The sequence below is a fragment of the Typopeltis vanoorti genome, chromosome 8, assembly GCF_054136105.1.
Source record: "Typopeltis vanoorti isolate ZY-2024b chromosome 8, IOZ_Tvanoo_1.0, whole genome shotgun sequence".
In the NCBI taxonomy this organism is placed as follows: Eukaryota; Metazoa; Arthropoda; class Arachnida; order Uropygi; family Thelyphonidae; genus Typopeltis; species Typopeltis vanoorti.
In genome coordinates this window covers 59890077-59916536 of record NC_143556.1, presented here as the reverse complement: position 1 = coordinate 59916536, position 26460 = coordinate 59890077, and the positions used below count along the sequence as shown (strand labels likewise).

Here is a 26460-nt window from a genome sequence, read left to right as displayed (position 1 = left end):
TTTCAATTTCATGCTTATAAAATAAATTGTTAGTATAAATAAACCCTGCAGAGTTTTCACACAGTTAATACGAACTAACACTGAAATGTCAATGATTTCAGTAATCTAGTCCAAAAAGAATGAGATCTATTTAGGATGCAAGAATTATTTTCTCCTGTATCCAAAGTCTTGAAAAACAGTTACCTTCTTATATGTGCAGATTTAGAAATACTGAACAAACTAAGAAGACATTTTTCTATAATGTGTTTTTTTTTTTTTTTAAGGAAAGTTTTAGGACCATATAAGCAAATGACAAGGATATTTCAGTATCTTAGCCAGCTTTTGGAATTCAGTGGATTTGACTCTAGAGATGAAGATTCAAAGAATCCATGAAGAGATTTAGAAAGAGAAACTAAGCTCACTACTACTACTACTACTACAGGGTGGCCATAAATTAACTTTCCCTCTTTGGAGGTATCTGTAGCTAAAACTAATACATGGAATGAGCCACATTTTATATTGAGACTTTCAAAGGCATGGGGGGAGATGAATTCAGTGAAAAAAAGATTTAGTACCAAAAATTGCCGATAGGGGAAATTTTGGTGCTGGCAGAGCTGAAAGCAGTCAAATATTTGCAGTAAACGCTGGTAAAAAGGATTATGCAAATTTTATTGTGCATACGTGACAGCAGCACCACCAATTCCACTTAAAAAGGGATTGGGAACGTTCAGGCAGTTATTCGAATGACTGACGCATTGTGCTCAATATGCATCCTACCTTGCCTCAGCATGCTTTACTTATTAAGTTGTTTTATCTTAAACAGTGCAATGCCATAGCAGTCCTTTGGGAATTTAGAAGGCTTCATAACCTGCATACAGGTCCTATGTCACTGTAGCACTGAGAGCTATGATTAAGAAGTTTGAAGAAACTGGATCACTAGGAGTTAGACCTGGCAGAAGATGGAAAGCAGTGCAAGAAGAGAACAGTAACAGACGTTGCTACTGCGGTGTTCAATGACACAATTCCATTTTATCTGCCTTTAATGTAATTATCTGCTTGTTTTCGGATCCACCAGCACCAAAATTTCCCCTATCGGCAACTTTTGGTACTAATTTTTTTTTTTTTTCTGGAAATCATCTCCCCATGCCTTCAAAAGTCTCAATATAAAATTCGGTCTCATTCTGTTTATTGGTTTTAGCTACAGATACCTCCAAAGAGGGAAAGAGAAAGTTATTTTATGGCCATCCTGTACATCCACCTTTTTCCCCTTTTTTAACAGCTGATGTGAGGTCTGAAGAAGTGGCTTGAAAAAGTTCCACGTTTGGCCTCTAGAGCAGGGTTTAAGGACATAGTATAAAATAAAAAATAATGCTTTTATGAGTGGTAGCCACATTAAAAAACAAAATAAATTATTAGTGAGAGATGTCAAGGAAAACTACCAAAATTAATTTTAGTGTAATCATCTACATTAGCAAGGTCATTTTACTTAAGTGTAGTTTTTTTTTTTTTTTTTTTTTTTTTTACTTAGTTATAAAGCAGACTTGCCAAGAAACTATATTCTTGTTTAATCCTTTATCCAAGCATAAAATATCTTAATGACTAGGCTACTTGTATAGAGAGGATAATGACGTCACATTAATTGCCTTAATATCCCCATAATGCAATGAATACATCCTCTCAGATGTGTATAATGCTATGCATTATGAGAAGGGTCACTAACCAGACCACTTTCAATCTTTGAGGTCTCACATGAGTAGGAGCCAGACCAACTGATGAGACATCAAATAAAGGTTGGGTCTGGCTCCCACTGAGATTGATTTTAACCTCTGAAGTCAAAATCAATCTCAACAGTGACCCTTCCAGTGTTGAAAGTTTATTTTTCACTTGGTTAGACTATAATTTTAGTTTAACCCTTTATCCAAGTGTGAGCAAACAAAGTTTGTGTCTGCAAGTATCTTCAGGACTGGGGTAAGGTAGTACAACACCAGGCAACTTGTAAAGGTGGAGCAAGCTTACATCACTCCTATCCCAGTATCTCCCATAATGCAAAACACATCTCCTTGCAGATATGTATAATGTTATGCATTAAGGCTCCCATTGAGGTCTCTTCAATAGGAGCCAGGCCCAGATGTGGAGACACCAGGCAAAAGCAATAGCAAGGTCATCTCTACCTATAGGAGTTCTGCAAGGAGATACTGAGATAGGAGTGATGTAAGCTTGCTCCACCTTTGCAACGAGTTGCCTGGTGTTGTACCACCTTACCCCAGTCCTGAAGATACTTTCAGGTGCAAACTTTGTTTGCTCACACTTGGATAAAGGATTAAACTAAATTTATTATAGTCTAACCAAGTGAAAAATAAACTTTCAACATCTTTCTCTAAATCCAGAGTAATTTAATAAAAAAAAGTGGCACACCTTTTGGCAACTCCTATAGGTAGAGATGACCTTGCTATTGCTTCTGCCTAGTGTCTCCACATCTGGGCCTGGCTCCCACTGATGAGACCTCAATAAAGGTCGAAACTAGTCTGGGTAGTGGCCCTCCCCTTAATGCATAACATTATACATATCTGCAAGGAGATGTGTTTTGCATTATGGAAGATACTGAGATAGGAGTGATGTAAACTTGCTCCACCTTTGCAATGCATTGCCTGGTGTTGTGCTACCTTACCCCAGTCCTGAAGATACTTTCAAGCGCAAATTTTTTCTCACACTTGGATAAAGGATTAAACTAAATTTATTATAGTGACCCTTCCCATAATACAGAGGATTATGCACATCCAAAAGGATGTGTGCTTTACATTATGGGATACTAAGGCACAATAGACATGGTCATCAGCCTCTATACAAGTAGCTTAGTCCTAAAGATACTTCACATGCAAACTTTGCTTAATTATTAAAGATTAAAGTATTAAGGATAAAACAATATAATTTCTTGGCAAGTTTAATTTTACTTCAGTGTTTTGTCATTTTTGTTATGTCGTTAATTTTTGTGTGGATGCTTTGAAATGAAATGCATTTTTTATTCAATGTGATGTCAAACATGTTTGCCAAGTTGCACTGCAAGTATTTATTTATTTTTTTTTTTTTATTAGATTGTAAGTCAAGACATTTATGGTAATGATACTGATATTACAAAAATTTTCAAGATAGTTAAGAATATCTAGATATCTATCTGCTTCATATTAATGGTCCTCAAGAGGTTTTGCTCTATCCATTAGGTCAAAACCCTCTTCCCAGACAACATGGTTCCCAATATTTCATACTAACAAAAACACTGGGGGGGGGGGGTATTCTGGAAGCTAACATAATTTTCCTGATATATATATATATATATATATACCCTCAACAGGTGTACAAAGATATCAGACCAGAGCTCAACAAATATGCTTTTGAGTAGCTTTTTGCCAGCTGGCAAGCAGTTGCAGGTTGAACAACATATTCTCTTATTTAATTAAAAAAAAGCAATAAAAAAAACAGATGTAGCACTACTAATTACTTTATGAAATTCCTACTGACACTATATTTCTTCAGGTTCCTTCCTGATATCTTCATTTCTAATATGACTCAGCCACTGATGCCAGTTCACTACAATGTTGTTCACTAACCTAATTTTTCATAAAACACTCTTGCATCTATGCTCTCCAGTCCTTGATTAATTGTTCTATTTCTAACCCAATTCTCACATATAAGTTAAAATTGGTTTGAAAACTGTCTTGTTTACAATCCATGTGTAGAGGCTTAAGTGCTGTGAGGACATCATATTGGAGGCTTAATAGATTGTATACAGCACTCAGAAAGGATTAAAACAGAATTTAATACTTCCTATATATTTCGTCTCAGTAAATGAGACATCTTCAGGGATTACAAAAAAACTAATGTAATATCAAAAACAAATAACACACAATACTAAGCCCAACTAAGTGGCTGAGCTTAGTATTGTGTGTTATTTGTTTTTGATGTTACATTAGTTTTTTTGTAATCACTGAAAATGTCTCATTTACTGAGACAAAATATATAGGAAGCAATAAATTCTGTTTTAATCCTTTCTGAATGCTGTACAATCAATTAAGCCTCCAATATGATGTCTTGTTTAAAGTTTCGGCTAATTTCTCTTATTGCATATAAATGTATTCAACTGATTTATTACCATACCAGATATGCTTATGCTGTTGTCTATTTCCTTATTTAATTTGCACCTTCAATAAACATTGTGCCTAAAACAGCTGAAACACTTTACTTTTTTTTATTATTTTTTATTATCTTATTTTTATAAATAAGAATGCAAGTGAAGTTTTCCACGTTCCTTCCTATTTTTTTTATTAGAGTCTTGAATTTTTATTGATTATTTTCATACCAAATTTGTTCCAGCTTTTATTCAATTAAGTTAAAAAAATCCACTTGCACTAGATTTGTTTAGGAGTACATCTGCATAAAGCAAAGATCTAATTTCATCTCTTATTTAGATAAAGGCTTAATGGCAATTTCTTTAATAATGCAATCCATATCAATGAATAAGAGTGAAGAAATTGTGCCCTTGTCTCAAACCTGATTCTATATCAAAACATTCCTGTACTTCCTTCAATTTTAACTACTGACTTACAACTGAAACAATGTAATTTCTCTTGATAATGTTCCATTTACACCATTATAATGTTCTAAACAGCTTTAATCTTGGCATCTTCTCATGTGCTTTTTCCAGATCTACAAAAGTTACATATAGATGTTTATTACTGAAAGTTTTTATTTTTTTTCACTTGGCTAAACTATAAATTAAAGATGTCAAGAAATTATATTATTGGTTTCATCCTTTATCCAAAAAACAAAGTTTGCACGTGAAATCACTTCATGATTGGGCTACTTGTATATAGACTAACGACTTCACATAAATTGCCTTAGTATCCCATAATGCAATGCACATATCCTTATGGATATGTGCAATGCTATGCATTATAGGAAGGGGCCATTACCCAGATTGGTTTTGACCTTTATTGAGGTCTCATCAGAGGGAGCCAGACCCTGAAATGATACTAAGATTGAAGTAATGCAGAAGTCATATTTCCATATACAAGTAGTCAAAAGGTGCCCCACCTTATTACTAAAATACTATGGATTAGAGATAGGTGTTGAAAGAGCAAGACTTTCAACAGGTCTGGCTGCCACTAATGAGACCTCAATAGTCGAAAAAGGTCTGGATAGTGGTCCCTTCTCATAATGCATAGCATTATACATGTCCATAAGGATATGTGCATTGCATTATGGGATACTAAGACAATCGATGTGAAGTCATTAGCCTCTATTTACAAGTATCCCAGTCGTGAAGTGACTTCACATGCAAACCTTGTTTGTTTACACTCGGATAAAGGATGAAACCAAGAATATAATTTCTTGGAATCTTTAATTTATAGGTCTTTATTATATTCCTATGATACTCAACTATCTGTAATAAAATGAAAAGCTAATCTTGATAACCTCTATTTGGCCTGAACCCAGCTTATTCTTCAAGTTTCACTTCCACAATTTTTCCTAGCCTCTTCTGAAGTGTGCTTGCATAAATCTTAAATGGAACACTTATCAAAGAAATTCCTCTGTAATGTAATTCTCATATAATTTTATCTCTCTTTTTACAGATGAAAACTAAGTGATTTACTCCAATTGTCTGTAATTCAGCCTTATAGACCAGGCATTCTTAATTATGCAGAGTACCTGATGAAAAAATGTTATACTTCCATTTGAGCATATCCAGTCAAATATCATCTATTCTAACTGCATTTCATGCTTTTGATAGCACTCCTTGCCCTTTTATTTTGCTTTAACCTCAAATATTGATGTGTACTCCTGATTGCATTTCTCTTGAATATTTTATACCACTGCTCTGTTTCCATCACTGTGTTTCATTTAGAAATCTTTCAAAGTAATTACTCCAAATATCCAGAATGTCTAAGTTTTTCATGTTACCTTTACCATCTAACTATCTAATTAGATGATACCTTCACCATCTAATCATTTCACTGTATTCTTTCCTCATATCTAAGTTTTTCAATAGCCCCTCCAGAACATTTTGCTACTTTCCTGATATTTACATTCTATAGATTACCAGTCTTCTCATGTCTTTTGTTTAGTTACATTTATGCATAGCTTAGCTCTTATGTTTTTCTCAATATTCTCTTGGCACCTGCCAACCTATTTGCTAGAAACTTCTGATATGCTTTCTTCTTTCCCAGGACTTTAACTTCTTGTATCTACGTAGAATTGTTATATTTCTTTATACAGACAGACAATTTCACCACATGCCTTCAGATGAAAGAATGTTTTTTTTTCAGCATTCACCATTGAGACTGCAAGGTTTGGTTTTTCTTTTCAAACTTTTATTTTTTTAAATATTTGTATACAGCTGAGTAGTTTACCTGTAAAAGCCACTCAATTTTAATTTAAAACTTACTTGCATATTCTTTTCAATATGATATTCATTTTTATTCTATAAATGATAATATAGTCAATATGACTGGTCTTTTTTCTTTTGTTTTATTCTCCAAGTGAATACGTGTACATCTTTATGTTGGAACATGGTGTTAGCAGGGATATGTATATTTTTTTTTAAAGAATAAATATTTAATGACTTTGAACCGAGATAAAATATTAAGTTTTAATGAGAATGATACAACTAGTTTCAGCCTTTTACAGCCTTCTTCAGGTATCCACTAAATGTAGAACATAATAAAAATTGAAGTTACAAAAAACTGAGAATTACAGGCAAAAAATGCAACACATAATTGACATAAAAACGTTGTATTTTTCAAGTTGTTTTATCTAACGTGCAATTGTTCGTTGCATGCATGCTTGCGAGTTCTCGTGAAAGCCAGTACTGAACAACTGCAGCATGGCTATCAGGGATGTTGCAACTCAAATTGCTGTTCAAATGTTCAGGATTAAGGAGGATTTCCCTGGACTCCACGATTTTCCTTTCAAACTCATCACTGCAACGAAAAATGCTTTCGGATTTATCCCAGCAAATTGAGTGACTCTGTAGATCATTATAGATAGAACAACGTGAAAAATACGTTTCTGTGTCAATCACGTGTTGCATTTTTGCCTGTAATTCTCAATTTTTTGTAACTTCAATTTTTATTATTATGTTCTACATTTAGTGGATACCTGAAGAGGGCTGTAAAAGGCTGAAACTAGTATCATTCTCATTAAAACTTAATATTTTATCTCGGTTCAAAGTCATTAAATATTTATTCTTTAAAATGTACCATTACAACAGAGAAGAAGCTCAGGAATACATATATATGTTAAAGACACCAAGCAATTTTATAAGCTAGCTTTTTAATCCTTTTTCCAAGTAAGCAAACAAACAAGTAGTCAAGTTTGCAGCTACACATAGTGCAACACTAGGCCACTCGTTGTAAAGGTAGAGTAAGCTCTGATCACTTTCCTTAGAATTTTCCTCTAATGCAAAGCACATTTCCTTGCGGAAATGTATGATGCTATGCATTAAGGTAATGGTCACTGCCCATACCAGCCTAGACTTTTACTGAGGTCTCACCAGTGGGAACCAGACCCAAAAAATGCCAAGGGTGAAGTAATACAGAGCTTAAGAGTTCTTTAGGTAAAGAACTTTCTACATATACGTAGGCTGTTCAATAAGTTATAAGACTATATTTATACAGAAAACAGATTACCTTTAATCATCATTTACATGGTCTTTTTCGAAGTAACTACCGTGAGATGCGATGCATTTGTCCCAACGTTGGCCACTTCTTAAACACATGTGAAAGTCCGTTTTTTTTAGTTCTTTCAAAACCGCCTCTGCAGCTTTTACACGTGCTTTGTTGCTTTCGAAATGGCGGCCTCTTAGTGGTTTCTTGAGCTGAGGAAACAGCTAGAAATCGCACGGTGCAAGATCAGGACTATATGGAGGGTGTGGTAGGATATCTATGTTGTTCTGCAAAACATTCACTACACAACCAGCAATATGTGGCCTTGCATTATTGTGGTGCAATAAGAAGCCATTCTTCAGCAATGGATGCTTCCTTTCGACGTGCTGTACCATTGTCCGTAAAACATCCGCATATTTACAGTATTCCCGGGTTCTACAGCGTGTTGGTAAACAATGCCTTCGTAGTCAAAAAACATTATGGTCATATACCAGCTGATTTTACAGTTTTGCTTTCTTGGGGGTAGGCGAAGATGGATGCTTCCATTCCCTGCTTTGTTGTTTCATTGTAGGGTCATAGTGATACAACCAAGCTTCACCTGCTGTAATGATGCGTTTTAAGAAGTTGTCGCCTTCTTGTTCCAGTCTTTCTTTCCATTCTGTGCACACATCCACTCGATGCTGCATTTGCTCCGGTGTCAAGAGTTTGGGAATCCATCGGGCGCAAACACGTTTCAGTCCCAAATGTTCAGCCATGATTGAGTGAACACGTCCCACAGAAATATTCAGGACAACGTGCAGCTGGCGTACTGTAATTCTGCGATCCTCCTTGATGATAATCGCTGCTGTGTTGATCATTGTCTCTGTGATGGACGTCGAAGGTCTTCCCTCACGTTCAAGATCTTCCATATTTTGCCTTCCTTCCTTAAAAGTTTTATGCCAGCGAAAAACACTTGCCCTCGACATTGCTCCATCGTGGAAAACTTCACATATCATGTTAAAAGTGTCCAATGCTGATTTTTGCAAATGCACACAAAATTTAATCGCATAACGCTGTTCCAAGGATTCTTCCATTTCGACGACTGGTTGCGGCTCATAGGCGCGACGAAACAAGCTTGCGTTTAGTCACGTGACACTCTGGCACATCAGCCCATATACGCCATCTATCAACATCTTTTGTTAATACAGACAGCAACATTTCTTTATTCCATAGAAATTAATATTGTGATGAGTGGTTTCGCGACAGTAAAATTAGTCTTATTACTTATTGACCCGCCCTTTTGTGTGTGTGTGTGTGTGTGTGTGTGTGTGTGTGTGTGTGTGTGTGTTCATTCAGTGTCACACATCCAAGAAACCCATGAAGAAATAATTTTTGAGTATTTATTTATCTGAAATACATTTATTTATTTACTTATGATTTACATCTTATTTATTTGAAACAGTAATGAACTGATACTAATACTAAGAGATTCAGAGTGTGACTGCAAATAAGCTAAGGTGAGTGTTGCTGCTGAAGCACATGTTGAAAGTATAAGTTTAAGTAAGGAAATATCATGAGTAGACATATTACTTACTATTATAATAACAGAATTAACTCACGTAAAATATTCGTTATTCGTAGAATTTTCGCCTGAGTATCATAGGCATCATCAGTACCGGTACAAAGGCTAATTAAACAATAACTGTTATATTCACAAAGTGCCACCTAAGTGGTTAAGGTTAAATTTCCTAAATTTTAAAAAAATAAAATAATTTTTTTAAATAAAAATACATATATGTGCATACAATTACAAGTTAGTAAAGATTTGCTTATTTATAGAGTACTATCTCCCACAAGGGGGAAAGACGTAGACCATCAGATCTGTTTAGGTCAGGGGAGTGAAGTAATGTTTCACATGTTTCTTTGTCAAGCTGTTCAATTAAGAACTGACTTTTGTGAATGACTTTTGTCTTGTTTCACTGAACTCTATGTCTAGTGTTGATGGCATGCTCTGCAAGACCAGACTGTTCAGGTTCAAGGTACTTGTGTATACGACTTGTGTTCTTCTAACTGGATCAGAGAAGCAAATCTTTCTGTTTGTCTGAAATATGATAACCCACAAGAACAGGGAATCTGGTAGACAACGGGATAGCTGAGATGTGGGAGCTTGTCCTTTGGAAACATGAGGAATGTGGAGATTTTTCTGATGGGCCAGAAGGCCACACAAATATTTAGCAGTTTTAACACTTTAGCTATGCATTCACTAATGCCTTGCACATAGGGGGATAGGTATACACTTAGGTTCTTCTGTATTTGAAGAGGATGCTGAAGCATGACTACTTAAAGCTCTTTTTATGAAGGAATTCTTATAACTATTGAATATGAAGGAGGAATTAATATATTGTAATTCTTTTTGTAATAGTTCTTCTGAAAAACAAAAGGAATGAAAAGTGCTTTTATAGTACCTGCCTTAAGAGGTCAAGAAAGGCTAACTGTTTATTTACTTCCACTTCTAGGATGAACTGGATCCTTGGATGAAGTGTATTTATTTTTGAGAGAAAATGTTGTTTCTCTCTTAATTAAGTCCAGTTATTTTTTCTTCAAAAACCAGTTATACCAACAAATCGAAGGAACAGCATTGGATAATCCAATATCTCCTGCTATTGCAAACTACTTCATGGAGCACTTCGAACAATGCATCTTTGACATCATTACACCCAGACCTAACCTCTGATTCAGATATGTGGACGACATTTTTGCCATATGGAAGGACACTTTGGAAGAATTACAACAATTTCTCTAAAAAATAAATGCACTTCATCCAAGGATTCAGTTCACCCTAGAAGTAGAATTAAATAAACAATTAGCCTTTCTAGACCCTTAATCCTTTGCAAACCAGATGGAAACCTACAATTCACAGGCTATAGGAAGGAGACTCATACAGGCCAGTACATCCATGCTGAATCACCTGGGATCAGTCAGAAAGGCAGGTACTATAAAAACACTGGTTCATAGAGCCTACTCCTTTTGTTCTTCAGAAGAACTATTACAAAAAGAATTCAATATATTAATTCCTCCTTCATATCCAATGGTTATAAAACTTCATAAAAAGAGCTTTAAGTAGTCATGCTTCAGCATCCTCTTCAAATACAGAAGAACCTAAGCGTATACCTATCGCCTATGTGCAAGGCGTTAGTGAATGCATAGCTAAAGTGTTAAAACCACTAAATATTTGTGTGGCGTTCCGACCCATCAGAAAAATCGCCACAGTCCTCACGTCTCCAACGGACAAGCTCCCACATCTCAGCTATCCAGTTGTCTACCAGATTCCCTGCTCTTGTGGGTTATCATATTTCGGACAAACAGGAAGATTTGCTGCTCTGTTCCGGTTAGAAGAACACAAATCTTATATCCAGTACCTTGAATCTGAACAGTCTGGTCTTGCAAAGCATGCCATCAACACTAGACAGAGTTCAGTGGAACAAGACAAAAGTCATTCACAAAAGTCGGTTACTAATGGAATGGCTTTACAATGAAACGTGTGAAATGTTACTTCACTTCCCTAACCTAAACAGATCCGATGGCCCACGTCTTCCCCCCCCCCCTTGTGGGAGATAGCACTCTATAAATCAGCAAATCTTTCCTAACTTGTAATTGTATACACATATATGTATTTTTATTTTAAAAAAAAATTATTTTTTAAAATTTTACTTTTTTAAAATAAATTTAACCTTAACCACTTAGGTGGCACTTTGTGAATACAATAGTTATTGTTTAATTAGCCTTTATACCTGTACTGATGATGCCTATAATACTCAGGCAAAAATTTTATGAATAAAGAATATTTTGCATGAGTTAATTCCATTATTATAATAGTAAGTAAAGTTTTGAAAGTAACATAATTCCTATGCAGAGTCTGCAGCGAGGCGTCAACATGCATAATGGCTGGAGATGAGCAGAGACTAAGTAGAACACAAACTGATGCATATATATGCACTGACTAAAATTTGCACCAGAATTCATGGGGTGTGGGCTCTCAATGACACAGGTAGTTCTATTCTATTCAGTAGATTACTTGTAGCTGAGAAGTGCAGTGCAATTAGTTATTCCTGGTTATTAGATTGTCTTCCAATCAATAAGTTTATCTTTGCATTTGGTGTTGCTACTACTTCCTCTCCTTGATTATTGCTATCCAAATACACCATCCTATATTTATCATTTAGCAGGATCTGACCAGTTTTAGTTTTCTTTCTCAGCAACACTAATTATGCACACATGGTATTTCTTTAGGTTCTACTATTTTGACTTCTTTTTCTGCTGATGGCATCTATCTTTAATTCTGTTGATAATTAAGTTTGTTCCAGTAGTTGATTTTTCACTGTTCACTCTGCTTTCCTTTATAAAAAAGTGGAGGGAAGGGGGGGGGGGGGCTTGTTTTGATGGGCAACTTTGCCAGCATGAAATTTCATCAAGTTGCACCATCACATTTCTTTCTGATTTAAGCCAACAAAGAATATAATTTGGTCATCTAAATTCCAAATTACCAGCTCATCATCATTCATATGTATCACTATGTATGTATTCAGTGGTATGTATTAATATGTATCACTGAATGAATATAGTAGGTATCGCATTAGATCAAAAGACCTAGTCAATCCTCCATATTCCTTAAAGGTTATATGGTTACCTCCTAGGTATCTAAGCTCTGACCTTTAAGCTTTTTAGGATCTAACTTAAATTGAGTTTCTAAAAGTATGCAGTTACATATGATCAGTTCATACATCAAAACTTCACCATTAATCCACATTTAAAGTACTGACTCTTCATGGAAGTGCCTGAACTGCTGTAGAGTGCTCAAATTATGCTTTCTGGCAAAAAAGATTTTGCTTCCTCAACATTAAGGTGAAAACAAGATTTTGATTGTCTGTCATGGTCAAGTATGCGAGTCAAGTATGTCAAGTATTCACATAAACCTAATTGATACCGTGATAGAGAAATTAAATCACATCTAGATAACATTTTTGTCATTAATGCATATATTCTTTGGCTGGTTTACTTGTAGAATAAAAAAAAACTCTCCCATCTCTGTATGAAACCAGATAAGATGATAAATCCTTAAAAGGTTCCTTGTGTCCCACACGGATCCAAACCTAGATCTTTTGGCATCATCAATATTGAATGAACTATGGAAACTAAAAGGTGAATTAGCCAGTTTCAAAGGGAAGTTACTATATTTGTCCTCTCAAAATCCTGGCTTTTTCAATCTACATAATATGCAAATCTGAAAGAGAATAGTGCAATTTATAAACAAAAATGTGAAAAATTACCAAGGACAGCCTTGCATAACACTAAGTTCGGGGAAGTCCATTTCTTAGCTTATCTGTTGTGTATATTCAAATAACCAGTGGAAGAACTGATCAGAATAGAAGAAGATGTACAAAAAGAAAGGTATGCAAAAATCATTTTGTAGAGCCAAAATGAAGAACCAAAAAAGGCCAAATGACACTTGTTCAACCTGGGAAATACCACCCTGCTTATTTAAGATCTGAAGTTCCATGTTTCTCTAGAAAGAAACAATTATGTAACCTTTGAGCCACCAAACCCCCACACAGTGCTAAATGTATGACATGTTTACACTCTTCCATAGGAGAGAAAAAATATGAAGGGGACAAAAAACAAGCCAGTTCAACAAGAATCAATTTCCTCTCTCTCTCTCTCAAAAACTCTCAGAATGACTGTAGATGAGACTGCTTGCAATAAACATTATCTACAAGAATTTTTAGATGACTGAAAAAAACTTGGAGAACAAAGATCTGTAAAAGCACAACTTCTCATAACACCTATAATAGAAAAGAAGAAAAAAAAAAAAAAAACTGAAGCAAACAATTCTGGTAGTTTTCATAGATGATTGTGGTAACAGACACAAATGTAAAATGGAAGGTACAAGTCAAGAAATTTCACGATAGCCACTATACATCAAAATAGCAAATTAAATCCTTAAATGTTCAACATTTTTTTTTTTTTTTTTTTTTTTTTTTTAGAAATATGATGTATTTGGCCAAATGATGATTGAAACCTGAATTTCGGGTTTGTCATCCTCCCCCCCCCCAGATCCTTTGCCTCCTCCACTTCCTCCAGTACAGTTCCTCTGACAGAGTATGCAGTGTTTCACCAATGTATCCCAAACTTCAAGACTTTACATTTAGCTAAATTAAACCAACAACCCCATTCATTTACCTATCTGTCCAGTTTATTCAAATCCTCTTGCAGGGTTAGCACATATGCACTATTACTAATAACTCCAACCAGCTTCATATCATCTGCACACAACTGAATATCCCTCTTGTAATCCATTGACAATGTCATTGATATACACCAATACCAAAAATATCAGGAATAGAGGTGAAGAGTTCTTAGCTCTGGCAGATGTAGTTAAAAAAAACATGCATTAGTGAGTTCTGGATGAGAAAGGAGAATATTGTTATGGGTAAGACTCCAGAAATACAACTGAAATCCACTAGTCACAAAAAATAAAATAAATTAAAAATAAAACTAAATAAATTACTCACTCAAGGTATCAGTCTACACATTAAAAATCATTATACCGACATACCCTTTCCTTTCAAAGCAGGTTTAAAATGTACACCACTAACACTTCATATGTCCTACAAGGTATCCTTTCTTGAATAAAGTCATGCAGAGGGCCATTCTTACAGATCAATAAATCATTCATGAAGAGGTTGATGACCTCAACTTCTCTTTTATTAAATTCATTTGATTAAAACTACTATCATATCTCCTGGTTAGAAATGAAACTAATAAACTGTTGAATTTCTGCTCAGGACATGGACTGGTTATTATTAATACCATGTTCCAACATAAAAATGTGCACAAATTCACATGGAAAGAAGAAGACGCAAGGAATAAGAAGAGTCTCATTGACTACATTAATGTTGATAGTGATGTTTTCTCCCTGGTGCAGGACACCAGAGTGTACAGAGGATTTGAAATTGGAAGGGATCACTATTTAGTCTTGAGCATCATAAAATTGAATTTCATATTGAAAAGAATAACATGTAAGAAAGTTTTAAAGCGAATAAAAGTTGAGCAGCTCTCAGATGTGAACTGTAGACTAACATACACAAAGGTTATTGAAGAAAAAATGAAAAAGTTTGAGAACAGGAATCAAATCTTGGAAATTCAGTGGCAAACTCTGAAGAAAACATTGATTGATTCTGCCAGAGAGGCATGTGGTGAGGTTGTTTGTAAGGATAAAAAAAATCAGAACTCCCTGGTGGACATAGGAAGTTAAAGAGGCAGTGAAGGAAAAGAAGAAAGCATATCAAAAGTTCCAATCAAATAAGTCAGCTTGTGCTCTTAGAGAATACAGAGACAAATGCAAGAATGCTAAACACTATAAAACTAGCTAAACAAAAGTCATGAGAGGAATTTGGCAAGAATATAGAAAATAAATATCTAGCAGGTGGCAAAATATTCTGGAGATTGTTGAAGAAGCTTAGGAATGGAGGAAAGAGTGCTGTAAAAGGAGTTAGAGATGATAAAGGTGACATGAAAACAGGAGAAAAAAAGACATCCTTGAAGTATAGAGTAATTACTTGGAAAAACTGCTAAATGGAACAAGCAGTCATGACAGCAGTGTGGTAAAAAAAACTGACCAGGCATGCAGTCAGGAATACACATCCATAATTGAAGTAGAAAAAGCCATCAAAGGCTTGAAATGTGGAAAGGCAGCAGGAGTAGATGATATTCGACCAGAAATGCTAAAGTATGGTGGTATAAGAGTCTTACAGTGGCTGCACTGCATAGTTCAGAAAGTCTGGACAGAGGAACGAATTCCCGATGATTGGAGTAGAGCTCTCGTAGTACCCATATATAAAAAGGGAAATAAAATTGAATGTGAGAATTACAGAGGTATTTGCCTACCTAGTGTTCAGGGCAAGATCTATGCAAGTATACTTGAGAACCGGTTGAGAAGAATTGTGGAAGAAAAGCTTGGTGAAGAACAAGCTGGATTCAGCCCAAACAGAGGCTGTCAGAATCAGATCTGCACTTTACAAATAGTCGAGAAAGCACAGGAATATAACAGAGATCTGTATTTAAGTTTTGTCGATTTGGAAAAGGCATATGACAAGGTGCCAAGAGAGAAGCTATTCAATACGCTACAGTTATATGGTGTCAATGGGGCATTATATCAAGCAATACTTAGTCTTTATTTGAGTTGTAAGTCAGCAGCTAGAATTGAAGGAAGTATAGGAAGATGGTTTAATGTTAAATCTGGTGCGAGACAAGGATGTACATTATCCCCTCTATTATGCATTATCTATATGGATCACATTATGAAGGAAAGTGGTATTAAACATGATATTAAAATTGAAGATGTTAATGTTAGCTCTTTGCTTTATGCGAATGATGTTATACTTCTAAATAAATCCGCTACAAGTCTGCAAGATTCTCTGACTAAATTGAATAGCTGTTGTAATAGATATGGTATGATGGTCAGCAATAAAAAGACAAAGACACTGAAAATAGGCAGAATCATTGAAAAGGTCAACTGCGTTGTGAATGGAAAATCTGTGGAACAAGTAAAACATTTCAGCTACTTATGCACGATTTTTGGTGAAGATGGTAAATTAAATATAGAAATAGACAACAGAATCAGCAAAGCTGGTATAGTGGGAAGTCAATTGAATAAATTCATATGGAATAAGAGAGAAATTAGTCGGAACACTAAATTAGCTGTATACAAGACAGTATTCAAACCAGTTTTAACTTATGGATCTGAGAGCTGGGTCAGAAGTAAAACACTTGACCAAACCAAAGACTAGAGACTTCAGATACGAGAGTCCTGAGAAAGATTATAGGAGTGAACAGATGGCATCAATGGCAATATCATATTAAAAAAAAGGATATTAGGAAAGAACTTTACATTGTCAACATCCAGGAATGCGTTAGCAGAGTTAATCTCAGGTGGTATGGTCACTTAAACAGAATGGGCGAAGAAAGATTAGCAAAGCAAGTGTTCTCTGCCAGGTTGGCAGCAAAACGACCTAGAGGAAGACCAAGATATAGGTGGATTGATATGGTACAAAGTGCCTTAGACAATAGAAATATAAGATCTGATAATGTTGGAGTCTTGACAAGTAACAGACTGATTTGGAGGAAAATTGTAGATAGGAAGTTAATAATTATGTAATTTTTTTCATGTAGTACTATCATATCATGTACACCCATTGAGGGTACACGGCAGGAATTTGATGATGATTAAACAACAATGCCCCTAAAACAGATCCCCGAGACATTCCACAAGTAAATTTCCTCTTCGGGACTATCACTCCCCAGAGTCAACATGATATATTTCGAATGCATTTAGAACTTGGCTGAAAATTCACTTGTTACTCATCTCTGATAACTCATCTGTCGCAAGTGTGAATGGATTTCTGGAGTCCTGGTTATGAGAAAAGAATGTGAGAAGGCACTGTATTCAGAGAAGAAAACAAACAAGATAGGAAAGACAGTAGTATAGTAGTGCTGCTAATGATTTGTATAAATCCAAGTAGAGTAGAAATTTCAAATGGTGGTGGTAGCATGAGTAACACAGGCAATAGAATTAATGCTGTTTGATGTCAGATAAAGGATGATCTAATTAGGTACTGCAGACCAGAGCATCTGAAGAAGACTAAACTGTATATAATCACAAATAGGATTATCATTACTGATGACTTCAACTATATATATGGTTGATGAGGGAAAAGAATTTATAGAATTACTGAGGGATAACTACCTTAAGCAGCATGTGGCAGAAGGGACTTGCAGAATAAGACCACCAAATCTAGTATTAGCATTGGAAAGTGCCTATAAAGGTGACCATTATACCTACAAATTGTGAGTGAGAATGCAATTTTGATAAAAGTACATAAAATGAGAACATGAATCTAATATTATGATAATGGCGATAATGTTGTAGTAGTAGTATAAAGAGTAGGCAAGAGAATAATGGCGATTGTGAGGAAGGCAAAATTGGATTATGAAAAGACAACTAAACAACCCAAAAGAAATCCAAGGGCATTTTATTGCCATGTAGAAAGTGAAAAAAAAAAATGCATACGGAAGAATAAACTTAATGAATAAAGATAGTAAGAGTTAGATGCTCTAGAAATATTCAAGCTGATAAGTGAGGAACAGACAAAGGAGAGGAGGCATGACTGAAACATTTAAGCTAGTAGAATTGGAATTTTTACAATACAGACAAGTGACAGTTCTGCACTTCAGCAAGGAATGCATTCCAAGCAGATCCGTTAGCTCTTTGAATGCTGGGGAAGAGAGGGGGTGGATAAGCAAAAGAGCAGCTACTTAATTAAGGTTTCACTAAAAAAAAAACTAATAACTAACCACAACTATATTTGTACCATTGAGCTAGTCTTTTTTTTCATGAAATGAGCGAATTAAAAACCTCAACAGAAAAAAAAAATATTTGCCTTCCAAATATCACAAAATATACCTAAAAATCATCAAAATTCACAAAACACTTATTATTAACAGAGCTTTTAAAGGAACCTGTGACATTAAGTGAGCATACATAAGCATAATAGAAACAACATTCTTTAATGATACTATATCACAGATATTCCCAACTGAAACTAACAGTCCATCTTCAGTGTAAACATAAGCATTCAAACAAGATAAAACATTAACCGGTCAACTGTTTAAGGCAGGTGCCGTATAACAGAAAAACCAACAATATTACAAAATAAAATGCAATAACTATTCTAAGGATATGAACAAAAAACTGCACTGTTGGATAAAGAATCTCCCAAATGATAATCCATTATTACAAGCCTCTAAGCTCTGTTTGAACACATTCCTGCTTAAAATGACTTCTATGGACAGGCATATCCTTCCAAAGGATCTTGTATTCAGCATTCATTCTGTGCTGAGACGAGATTTGCGACTTCTTATACAAGATGCAGTTTTAAGCATTTCCTAATTCTGTTTTCTACAGAGCAGCCAGTTTTGTCCAAAATAAAGAACATAACTCCTGAAAAAATGATGAACACCAGGCAGAAGTCCCCCCCACACACACACTAAAAAAAAAAAAAAAAAATTTTATTGTGATTAAGTTCATATGATCTTTGGATGCTCCTAACATGTAGAACCTGTCTTACGAAACATTTAGCCACAAATGTTACTGCATTCTAGCCAATTGTCTACTTTGAATGCTTGCACTGATGCTGAAAAAGAACCATTACTTTCAGTCCAAAATATTTATTATTATTAGACACCTCCAGAGAGTACAGAGACTCATCGAGGGAGGGCACCTGCTCTACAACTGTCTCCGCCACTCAATCCACCTACTGACTGAAACTACACCAAACACCCTCTACTGCCGACCGACCACCACCACTGGTATTTCCAAAGACAATCACAAACATCCATGCCCACGGTGGAATTCGAACCCGCTGCCTTTCAGCTGGAGAGTGCATACGCTAACCAAAGAACTTTCTACTGTAATCAAATGCATTTACTTTATAACATATTTAATGACTACTCATCGAAGGTCTAATTCTGCTGTTATGATATAACAGTTTTCAACAGGAACTCATCCTGCCCGAAACAAAAAAAAGTATCCTAATCTTAATATAAAGTTGCAATCTATACAGAACGTCTTCCTACAAAAGATTCAAAACTCTTCCAAAAGTATGAAAGAAAGCAAAATCATATTAGTTTTGCAAACTTGAGGATTCTCAGTATATGCAGTTGTAAGACTGACTTTGATCACATTCTTTTTGCTCTGCTAGCATTCATTTATAATTCATGACTTGCAAATCCCTAAAGATTCTGCTTATCACTAAAGAAAATCAAGTATGAAAGAGCACTACCTGATAGTGGAACCTTAAAAAGTGAATTTAAAAAACAGCAAATAGATAAGCATATCACTAGTTGTTGTGTAGGATTTCCCTAATTTTCCAAATCCATCCCTTAGGACTGGTTAAAAATCCCTCCAATGAGGGATTTTTAAGTCTGTGTGTGTTCATGGGGCCAGTCTGCCTGTTCTGAGGGATGAAAAACCCGAGTTTCCGGACGGGAAAAAAACCTTTACCTCCACATGAGACTGGCTAACTCACCTTTAGTCAAAAGAGACCAGATAAATGTCCCTCACATCATGGATGAGAATTGAACCCAGGTCTTTCCGACCAAAGGGCTTCATTTATACCAACTAAGCTAAGGAGACTCTATATCACCAATTTTAACTCCTATTAGAATAATGTTATGATTGCACACTTCAAGGTTGCAGAGATAATTTCACAGTTTACTTCTTCTTACATTTAAAGTAAAATGTAGGATAAATGCAGAGGACCATATGATTTCAGATGGAATGCAGCATAGCATAAAGTTCAGTTGGTTTTAAAACAACCTCAATAGATTATTCAGTAACAAAACTGTATTTGTTAAATGAGTTTGAAACTTGTGTAGGATTCAAAGAACCTTTATAATGGATTATCAACCAAAGGCGAGTTAGTTGGTCTCACACAAAGGTGGTTAGGGATTTTCTGCCCAAAAACTCTTATTTTATCCACAAAAGAAAAAATACACATTGACAGTCATAGTAGACTACTATACTGATAAGATTTTTTTTTTATCCCTTAACCTTCCAAACGGCTAGGACGTCTATAGACGTCCAACTAAATCTGGATATGATTCAGCCCACCTGTTTAAAGAACCAGGATAATTTGACTATCCTGTCCATTAGAAGGTGTGATAAACCTTCACGCTGAAGAGAACGGTTAATCGGATTATCTCATGTTTGTAGCTACCTCTCAGTTGCCTATAACAAGAAACGCACATACTTGTTCTATGCTGGTCAACTGGATTTTAGTTATATATGATAGACTAAAAATAGAGAAATTATTTATATTTTTGTTTCTTCTTTTTATTGTACAATACAATTTTAATTTCTGGACAAAATAAAGGGCTTGCATAATTTCTTCACTTAAATATTGCCTTACCTTGGAGAACCAATTTTTAATTTTTTTGCACTTATTTTTTTCTAATTGCTTTCTAGACAAAACATTATTCTTTGTTCTTGAAGAAATTAATTCACGATAATTATTTGAAATATTTTTTTAAAAAAAAGAAAAGAAAACCGGCTGCCGACGTTCCAGATTATGCTATTTTTATACAAAACCATCGAATAATACTTCACAGATTTCCTTTGGGACACGCTGGAGCAACTTTGCTTTATAGAGAATAACATGAAATTCTTTAATCATATCACTAAATTTTTTCTCTACTGTTCTTTGTACTTTCACTTTCTTGGTTTCCCTGTATAATTGGTCATTACAAAATGAAATTAACAGTTATAGATATTTACTGCATAATTCAGATATTTTATTCTCCAATTTTTAAAGTAAGCGATACATTTGCTTATTTTTATCATTCAAAATATGTATATCAAATGCATCAAATGTGAAATTTCATTTCCTTTCACAATACAAATGAACTTTATTTCAACTTTAATAGCATCAGCCCCCCACCCTCCCTGCGATATCAGCACAGATGTTAAAAGAGTGTTCAGTTGAACTGGCTATTCCTTTGACCTGGCTATATAATTTGAGTCTCAGCACTGAAGATTCCACAGCAGTGAAAAGAATGTATAGTAATCCTATTGCACAAGAGTGGTGCAAAGACTGATTCAACTATAGACCAATCAGTATCTCAGTAGTAGTGGTGAAGATTTTGGAATAGTTGTTAAGGGCTCGCATTCAGAAATGGGTTGGCAGAGAATCTCTACTTTGCAACCAACAGCATGGATTTACTAAGGGAAGGTCATGTTTCAGCAAATTGCTCACATTCTATAATAATGTTACCACTGAATTAGACAAGGAAAATGGATTCACCATGATTGGATTTTGCTAAGGCTTTTGACAGAATACAGCATGGAAGACTGCTACATAAACTGCAGAATATGGGATTGGATTATAAACTATTAGCATGGATAAGAGGATAGCTGACTGACAAATCAAAAAGTGATATATGGGGGATGTGAATCTGCAAGATTCAAGGTAACCAGTGATGTGCCACAAGGATCAGTCCTTGGTCCAATGTCATTCAATCTGCATATTAATGACACTTGGAGAGATTTTACATGCGACATACAGCTATTTGCTGATATGCAGCACTTGCAGAATGATTTGAGTGGGCTGGAATTGTGGGCATGTGAAATCAGTTCAATGTTAATAAATGTAAGGTCATGCACTTTGGTGTGATTAGATACTCAATGTTGTATTATATTGGTGGGATTGTGTGCTATCACTGATTAGGCTAGAGATTTGGGAATTTTAGTAGACAAGTTGAAGGATCATATAGCAAAAAATTATAAATACAACTCAGAGAATAACTGATTGTGTGCAGATTTGTTCTCCCAGATTCCAAGGGGATAAAGAAGCTGTGGAAAGGGTGCAAAGAAGAGTTACAAAGATTATATCTGGATTATGGGATTTAGATTATGAGGACAGATTGCAAGTATACAGATTACAGATTCTGGTTAACAGGAGAAAGAGGGGTGATATTAAAGAGGTCTATAAACTTTTGAATGGGTATTATAGGATAGTGTCCGAAGAAATTTTTCCTTATATGGAAGGTGGAGAGAGAACACAGAGGCATCCATGGAAGTTAAGTTTGTTCAGTCAAGAAAGGTGCAAGAGCTAGGTTTTTCTCTCTCCTTGACTCCCTGGAGGTCTCAGATAATAATAATTTCAATGCTAAAATGAACCTTGACATGAAAAGATAAGTCATTTTTACTCTTTACAAAGCCTTGATAAGACCTCACTTGGACTATTGCATGCAGGTCTGGTCTCCTGATTTCTGTAGTGATTCCAATACAGTGAAGAGAGTGTGCAAAGGAGTGTCAAAATGATATCAGGATTGTGAAATACTGATTATGAAGATAGATAGGAAATTTGTAGGCTGAAGACACTAGCAAACAGGAGAAAGAGGGGTGATATGTTGAGACTTACGAACTTTTGAAAGGGTTACACAGAATTTCAGATGGAATTTTTCATTTTATGGAGGGTGGGAAAAGGACATAAGGTCATCTTTGGAAGTTGAGAGTGAATGCTGTGAAGAAGGGGATAGGCTAGACTTTTCTCTCATAGAGTGGTGCATGATTGGAATGGATTGCCACTGGGTGTGTGTGCATGAATGAATTCAAGAATACATATGACTGCTGGTATGAATAATATGGCCTCCCTCAATCGGTTTCTGACTCCCTGGAGGTCTTTCTTAATAATACAGTAGTGTCCCCTTATCTGCAGGGGATAGATATCAATCTGCTCTCCCCCAATGATACCTGAAACTGCAGATAGTACCAAACCCTATATATACAGTTTTTTTCTATGCATACATGCCTATGATAAAGTTTAATTTATAAATTAAGCAGAGTAAGAGATTAACAATAGTAACTAATAACAAAATAGAACAATTATAACAATACACTGTAATAAAAAGTTATCTGAATGTGAATGGAATCTTAGCAACCTCAGCACACTTCTCTCCCCTCCCAAATGTTAACAATGAACCAAATGAAACAAATTTTTAAAAATATCTCAAAATTTGCATTCACAGAATGAAATGCAGTCAGTCATTTTTTCTATAAAAAATCCTTTTTATAATTATGCAAGTTTACTAGTGTAATCTCCAAGCAGGAAAGTTTGTTTACTACATAATAAATGCCACTCTAGAAATAAGAAATCTGAAAATATAAGAGTAAGTACACAGATGACACTAACCTGAAGAATAACATCACAAAACTGCTTATTTTTTCGTAAGGTATTAAGACTTCCAAGAGTTTTGTCCAGATTTTTGGAGTCATCAAAAACCAAGATCTGCTGCTTTTTGGAATCCATGATGTGGAGATAAAATGTTTTCACCCAGATCCTATAAGTATTATATACATACATATACACAAATGTATTCATAAATTTATTAAAAGTTAAGAGTATCAGGGAAGGGGGAAAAGTGTCTTCATTTCTATTAAAAAATTAAAATTATTTTACAATTTTAATTAAATAAACAATTAAGCATATGTGCAGTCCATTATAAATTATCAAGTTAAGTAATTCACTAAATGAAGCTGCAAAACACTATTTTTATGTAATCTTATTTTTAAAGGAGTTGTAGTTCTAAAAGGATATGTAATTCCCCTTTTTCTTATGTTGTTTAATCCTTAAATATCATTGTGAAAGTAAAGGTGAACAAAGTTAATTTGAAAAGGGGTGCAAGGTGGTAAAAATGGCAAAAATTGCCAAGCTACCCACCTTCAAATTATGCAACAGTACAATTAATTTTGGTTTCCCTCCCTTCTGATGTGGAGAAATAAGTTTGATTATCAGTGATCTAAACTGATAATCAAAAATGAAAACAGATAATAGTAATTATGCAAGTTTCTCAGAAATCTATAATTGGTCAAAGCTTACACAAATTAGTGATTATTTGAGGAAGGAGAAATTCGTTGCTAGAGCTAATGACGGAAATGCAATAAAGGCTAATTCTGAACCAGTCATCGATCACAATACAAAACTCTCATATACAAATTGAAGGTTTGCAAGTTTTTTTTGTTCTTAGAAATATATTCTAATTATATATTTCTATTTAAATAAATAAGTGAGTGTTACCTGGCCTCCCCACAAGAAAAAGTAAACATATAGTAGTATATTAGCACCTTGGGCAGACCAGGCCAGAAACTCTGCTCTAAGATGCCAAACATGATTTTTTTTTTCCAAGCTACTTCAAGCCCCCAAATAAGCAAGACCATGGCCTCTCACCTAAAGGCATTCATCCATGCATAGTGGGATTCAAACCTGCAGCTTGATTGTTGGAGAGCATGAATGAAATCCACTCGGTAACCAAGTCCTGTTTACTGTTTTTGTTAGCATAACTACTGTATATATCAAAATTTATTATTTACACTATTTATACTATTTTTGCATAATACACTATGTTATGCAAAAGTTTTATTAAATCATTTGGACATATTTTAGATTTACTATCACAAAATCTCCATGGAGTCAAAAGACTCATTATGGGTGATTTCCACAATGCTCAAACTGAGCTTTAAACTCATTTCCTGTTTTCCTATTTACCACTCAACAGAGGATGAATTCAACCCTTCTATCTGGTTTCCTCACACTTTCCAGAGATGTAAAAATGACGCTTCTCTCTCACTGATGAGTTCAAAAGGCAGAGCCAACAAACAATGGCTTTCACCTTCATAATATGCAAGCTATGTGACAATATGACATTATTAATGATAGAAAGTTTAAAAAAAAATTTGCAGTTCATTAGAAACTTTCATAATGAAACATGATTGTTCCGATTTAGCTCTTGGGACTTAATTGCTCAAATTTAAAATGGCATCTGAGAATAAGACATGTGCTTGACCAAAGAATTCTGTGGTTTGTGTGAACTCATGTTGTGCAAGAGCACTGACTTTTGTAATTTCCTATAGCAGTGGCATTCTTGATGCTTCTCAATTGAATGCCTAGTTTGTCCAAAACATGACATATTTTGGACAATGAACAAATAGCAATGAAAGTATCATTGGATTTATAAGGTGGACAGTTTATTGATAGGAAAGAAAGACAAGGGTATATTTTCTCTGGATTCTTGATATGGTTCTGAGATGCCAGAAATGTAGAGGATAGGAACCTTTGTTCAGTTTTAGTCAATAGGAGTTAGGCTATCTGTAATATGTTGGATTTTCTGGGGATTAATATCATTAAGCTGCATATCATTTTAATGGTCAGTTACTGTTGTAAAGAAGTTGGAACAGATGAAGATCAAAGGTTTTTTTTTTTTTTTTGCCAAGGATGATGCACTGAATCCAGTTGAATATATTAACTAGTAAAGGTTGATTTACAGGAAACTTGCATAGTTACTCTTGCCATTTTGAAGATATGTCTGAATGGGTTTTGGATAAGGGTCACCTTGGCAACTACTTCTATGGTTTGCTGGCTTTGTAAATGGATAGTCCATTTCCCTCTGACCATTCATTATATGATGGATGACTTCCTCTCTTCAGAGCCCCCCCCCCCAAATGCAGGAGTGCAGAGGGCTCTGTTGTTTTCATTTGACACATATTTCTGTTATGACTTTCTCACACCGAGCTCAAATTCTATCCAGTTTTGATGAAGACAATCTGCCTGATTTCCCCTACTCATTCAACAAACAATGCAGTGCTCAAAGATCCAACCTTCAAGATTTTCTATAACTAGTGCTTTAAATAATAATCTGCACGATCTTCAATGGAGCAAGTATAGCCTAGTCAACTTCATTCGATGCTATCAAAAGTCTAATTTTTTTCAAAATCAATTCCCCTCTGCTTACCATCAGTAATCATAAGCAATCCTCTTTGATCGACATTTACCTCTAGCCTTTCCTAAAACAAATCCCTTCCGCAGCCTCCAAACTATCTCCCAAGATGTACTTCTCACCTGTCCAACAGTTAACCATATACAAATCTCAAATCTACTAATCTGCTCCTACTAATACTGCTCTAGCACAAAAAAAAACTAATAATTTCTAATGTTATCTGTCTGGTCTGGTTTAGTTTAGATGTCTGGTTTAATTTACCTCCTTTTTACACTCACTCCACTCATTATTCCACAGATGGTCAATTTCTTCCTTAATGTCATTTCTAGATGGCCAATATTAATGATCCATGGTAAGGTTTCGATAAGGTGGCACTTTCACTCCTTTAATGTCCATCCATATGTTCACTGGGCATCCACAAATGTATGGTCACTCTGATGCTTGGTGATGTGCCATA

The 26460-nt window shown here is 35.1% G+C and overlaps 1 protein-coding gene across 3 annotated transcripts in view; it reads right to left on the bottom strand.

The window, feature by feature from the left end:
• LOC150104027 (influenza virus NS1A-binding protein homolog) overlaps window positions 1-26460 on the bottom strand; it is a 266485-nt gene that overhangs the window by 136710 nt on the left and 103315 nt on the right. For all 3 annotated transcript variants that reach the window (XM_090397250.1, XM_090397248.1, XM_090397249.1), the window contains exon 2: window positions 23423-23570. In XM_090397250.1, the coding sequence (XP_090253376.1) occupies window positions 23423-23539 (117 nt within the window). In that variant the 5' untranslated portion in view covers window positions 23540-23570. The remainder of the gene's footprint in view (window positions 1-23422; window positions 23571-26460) is intronic.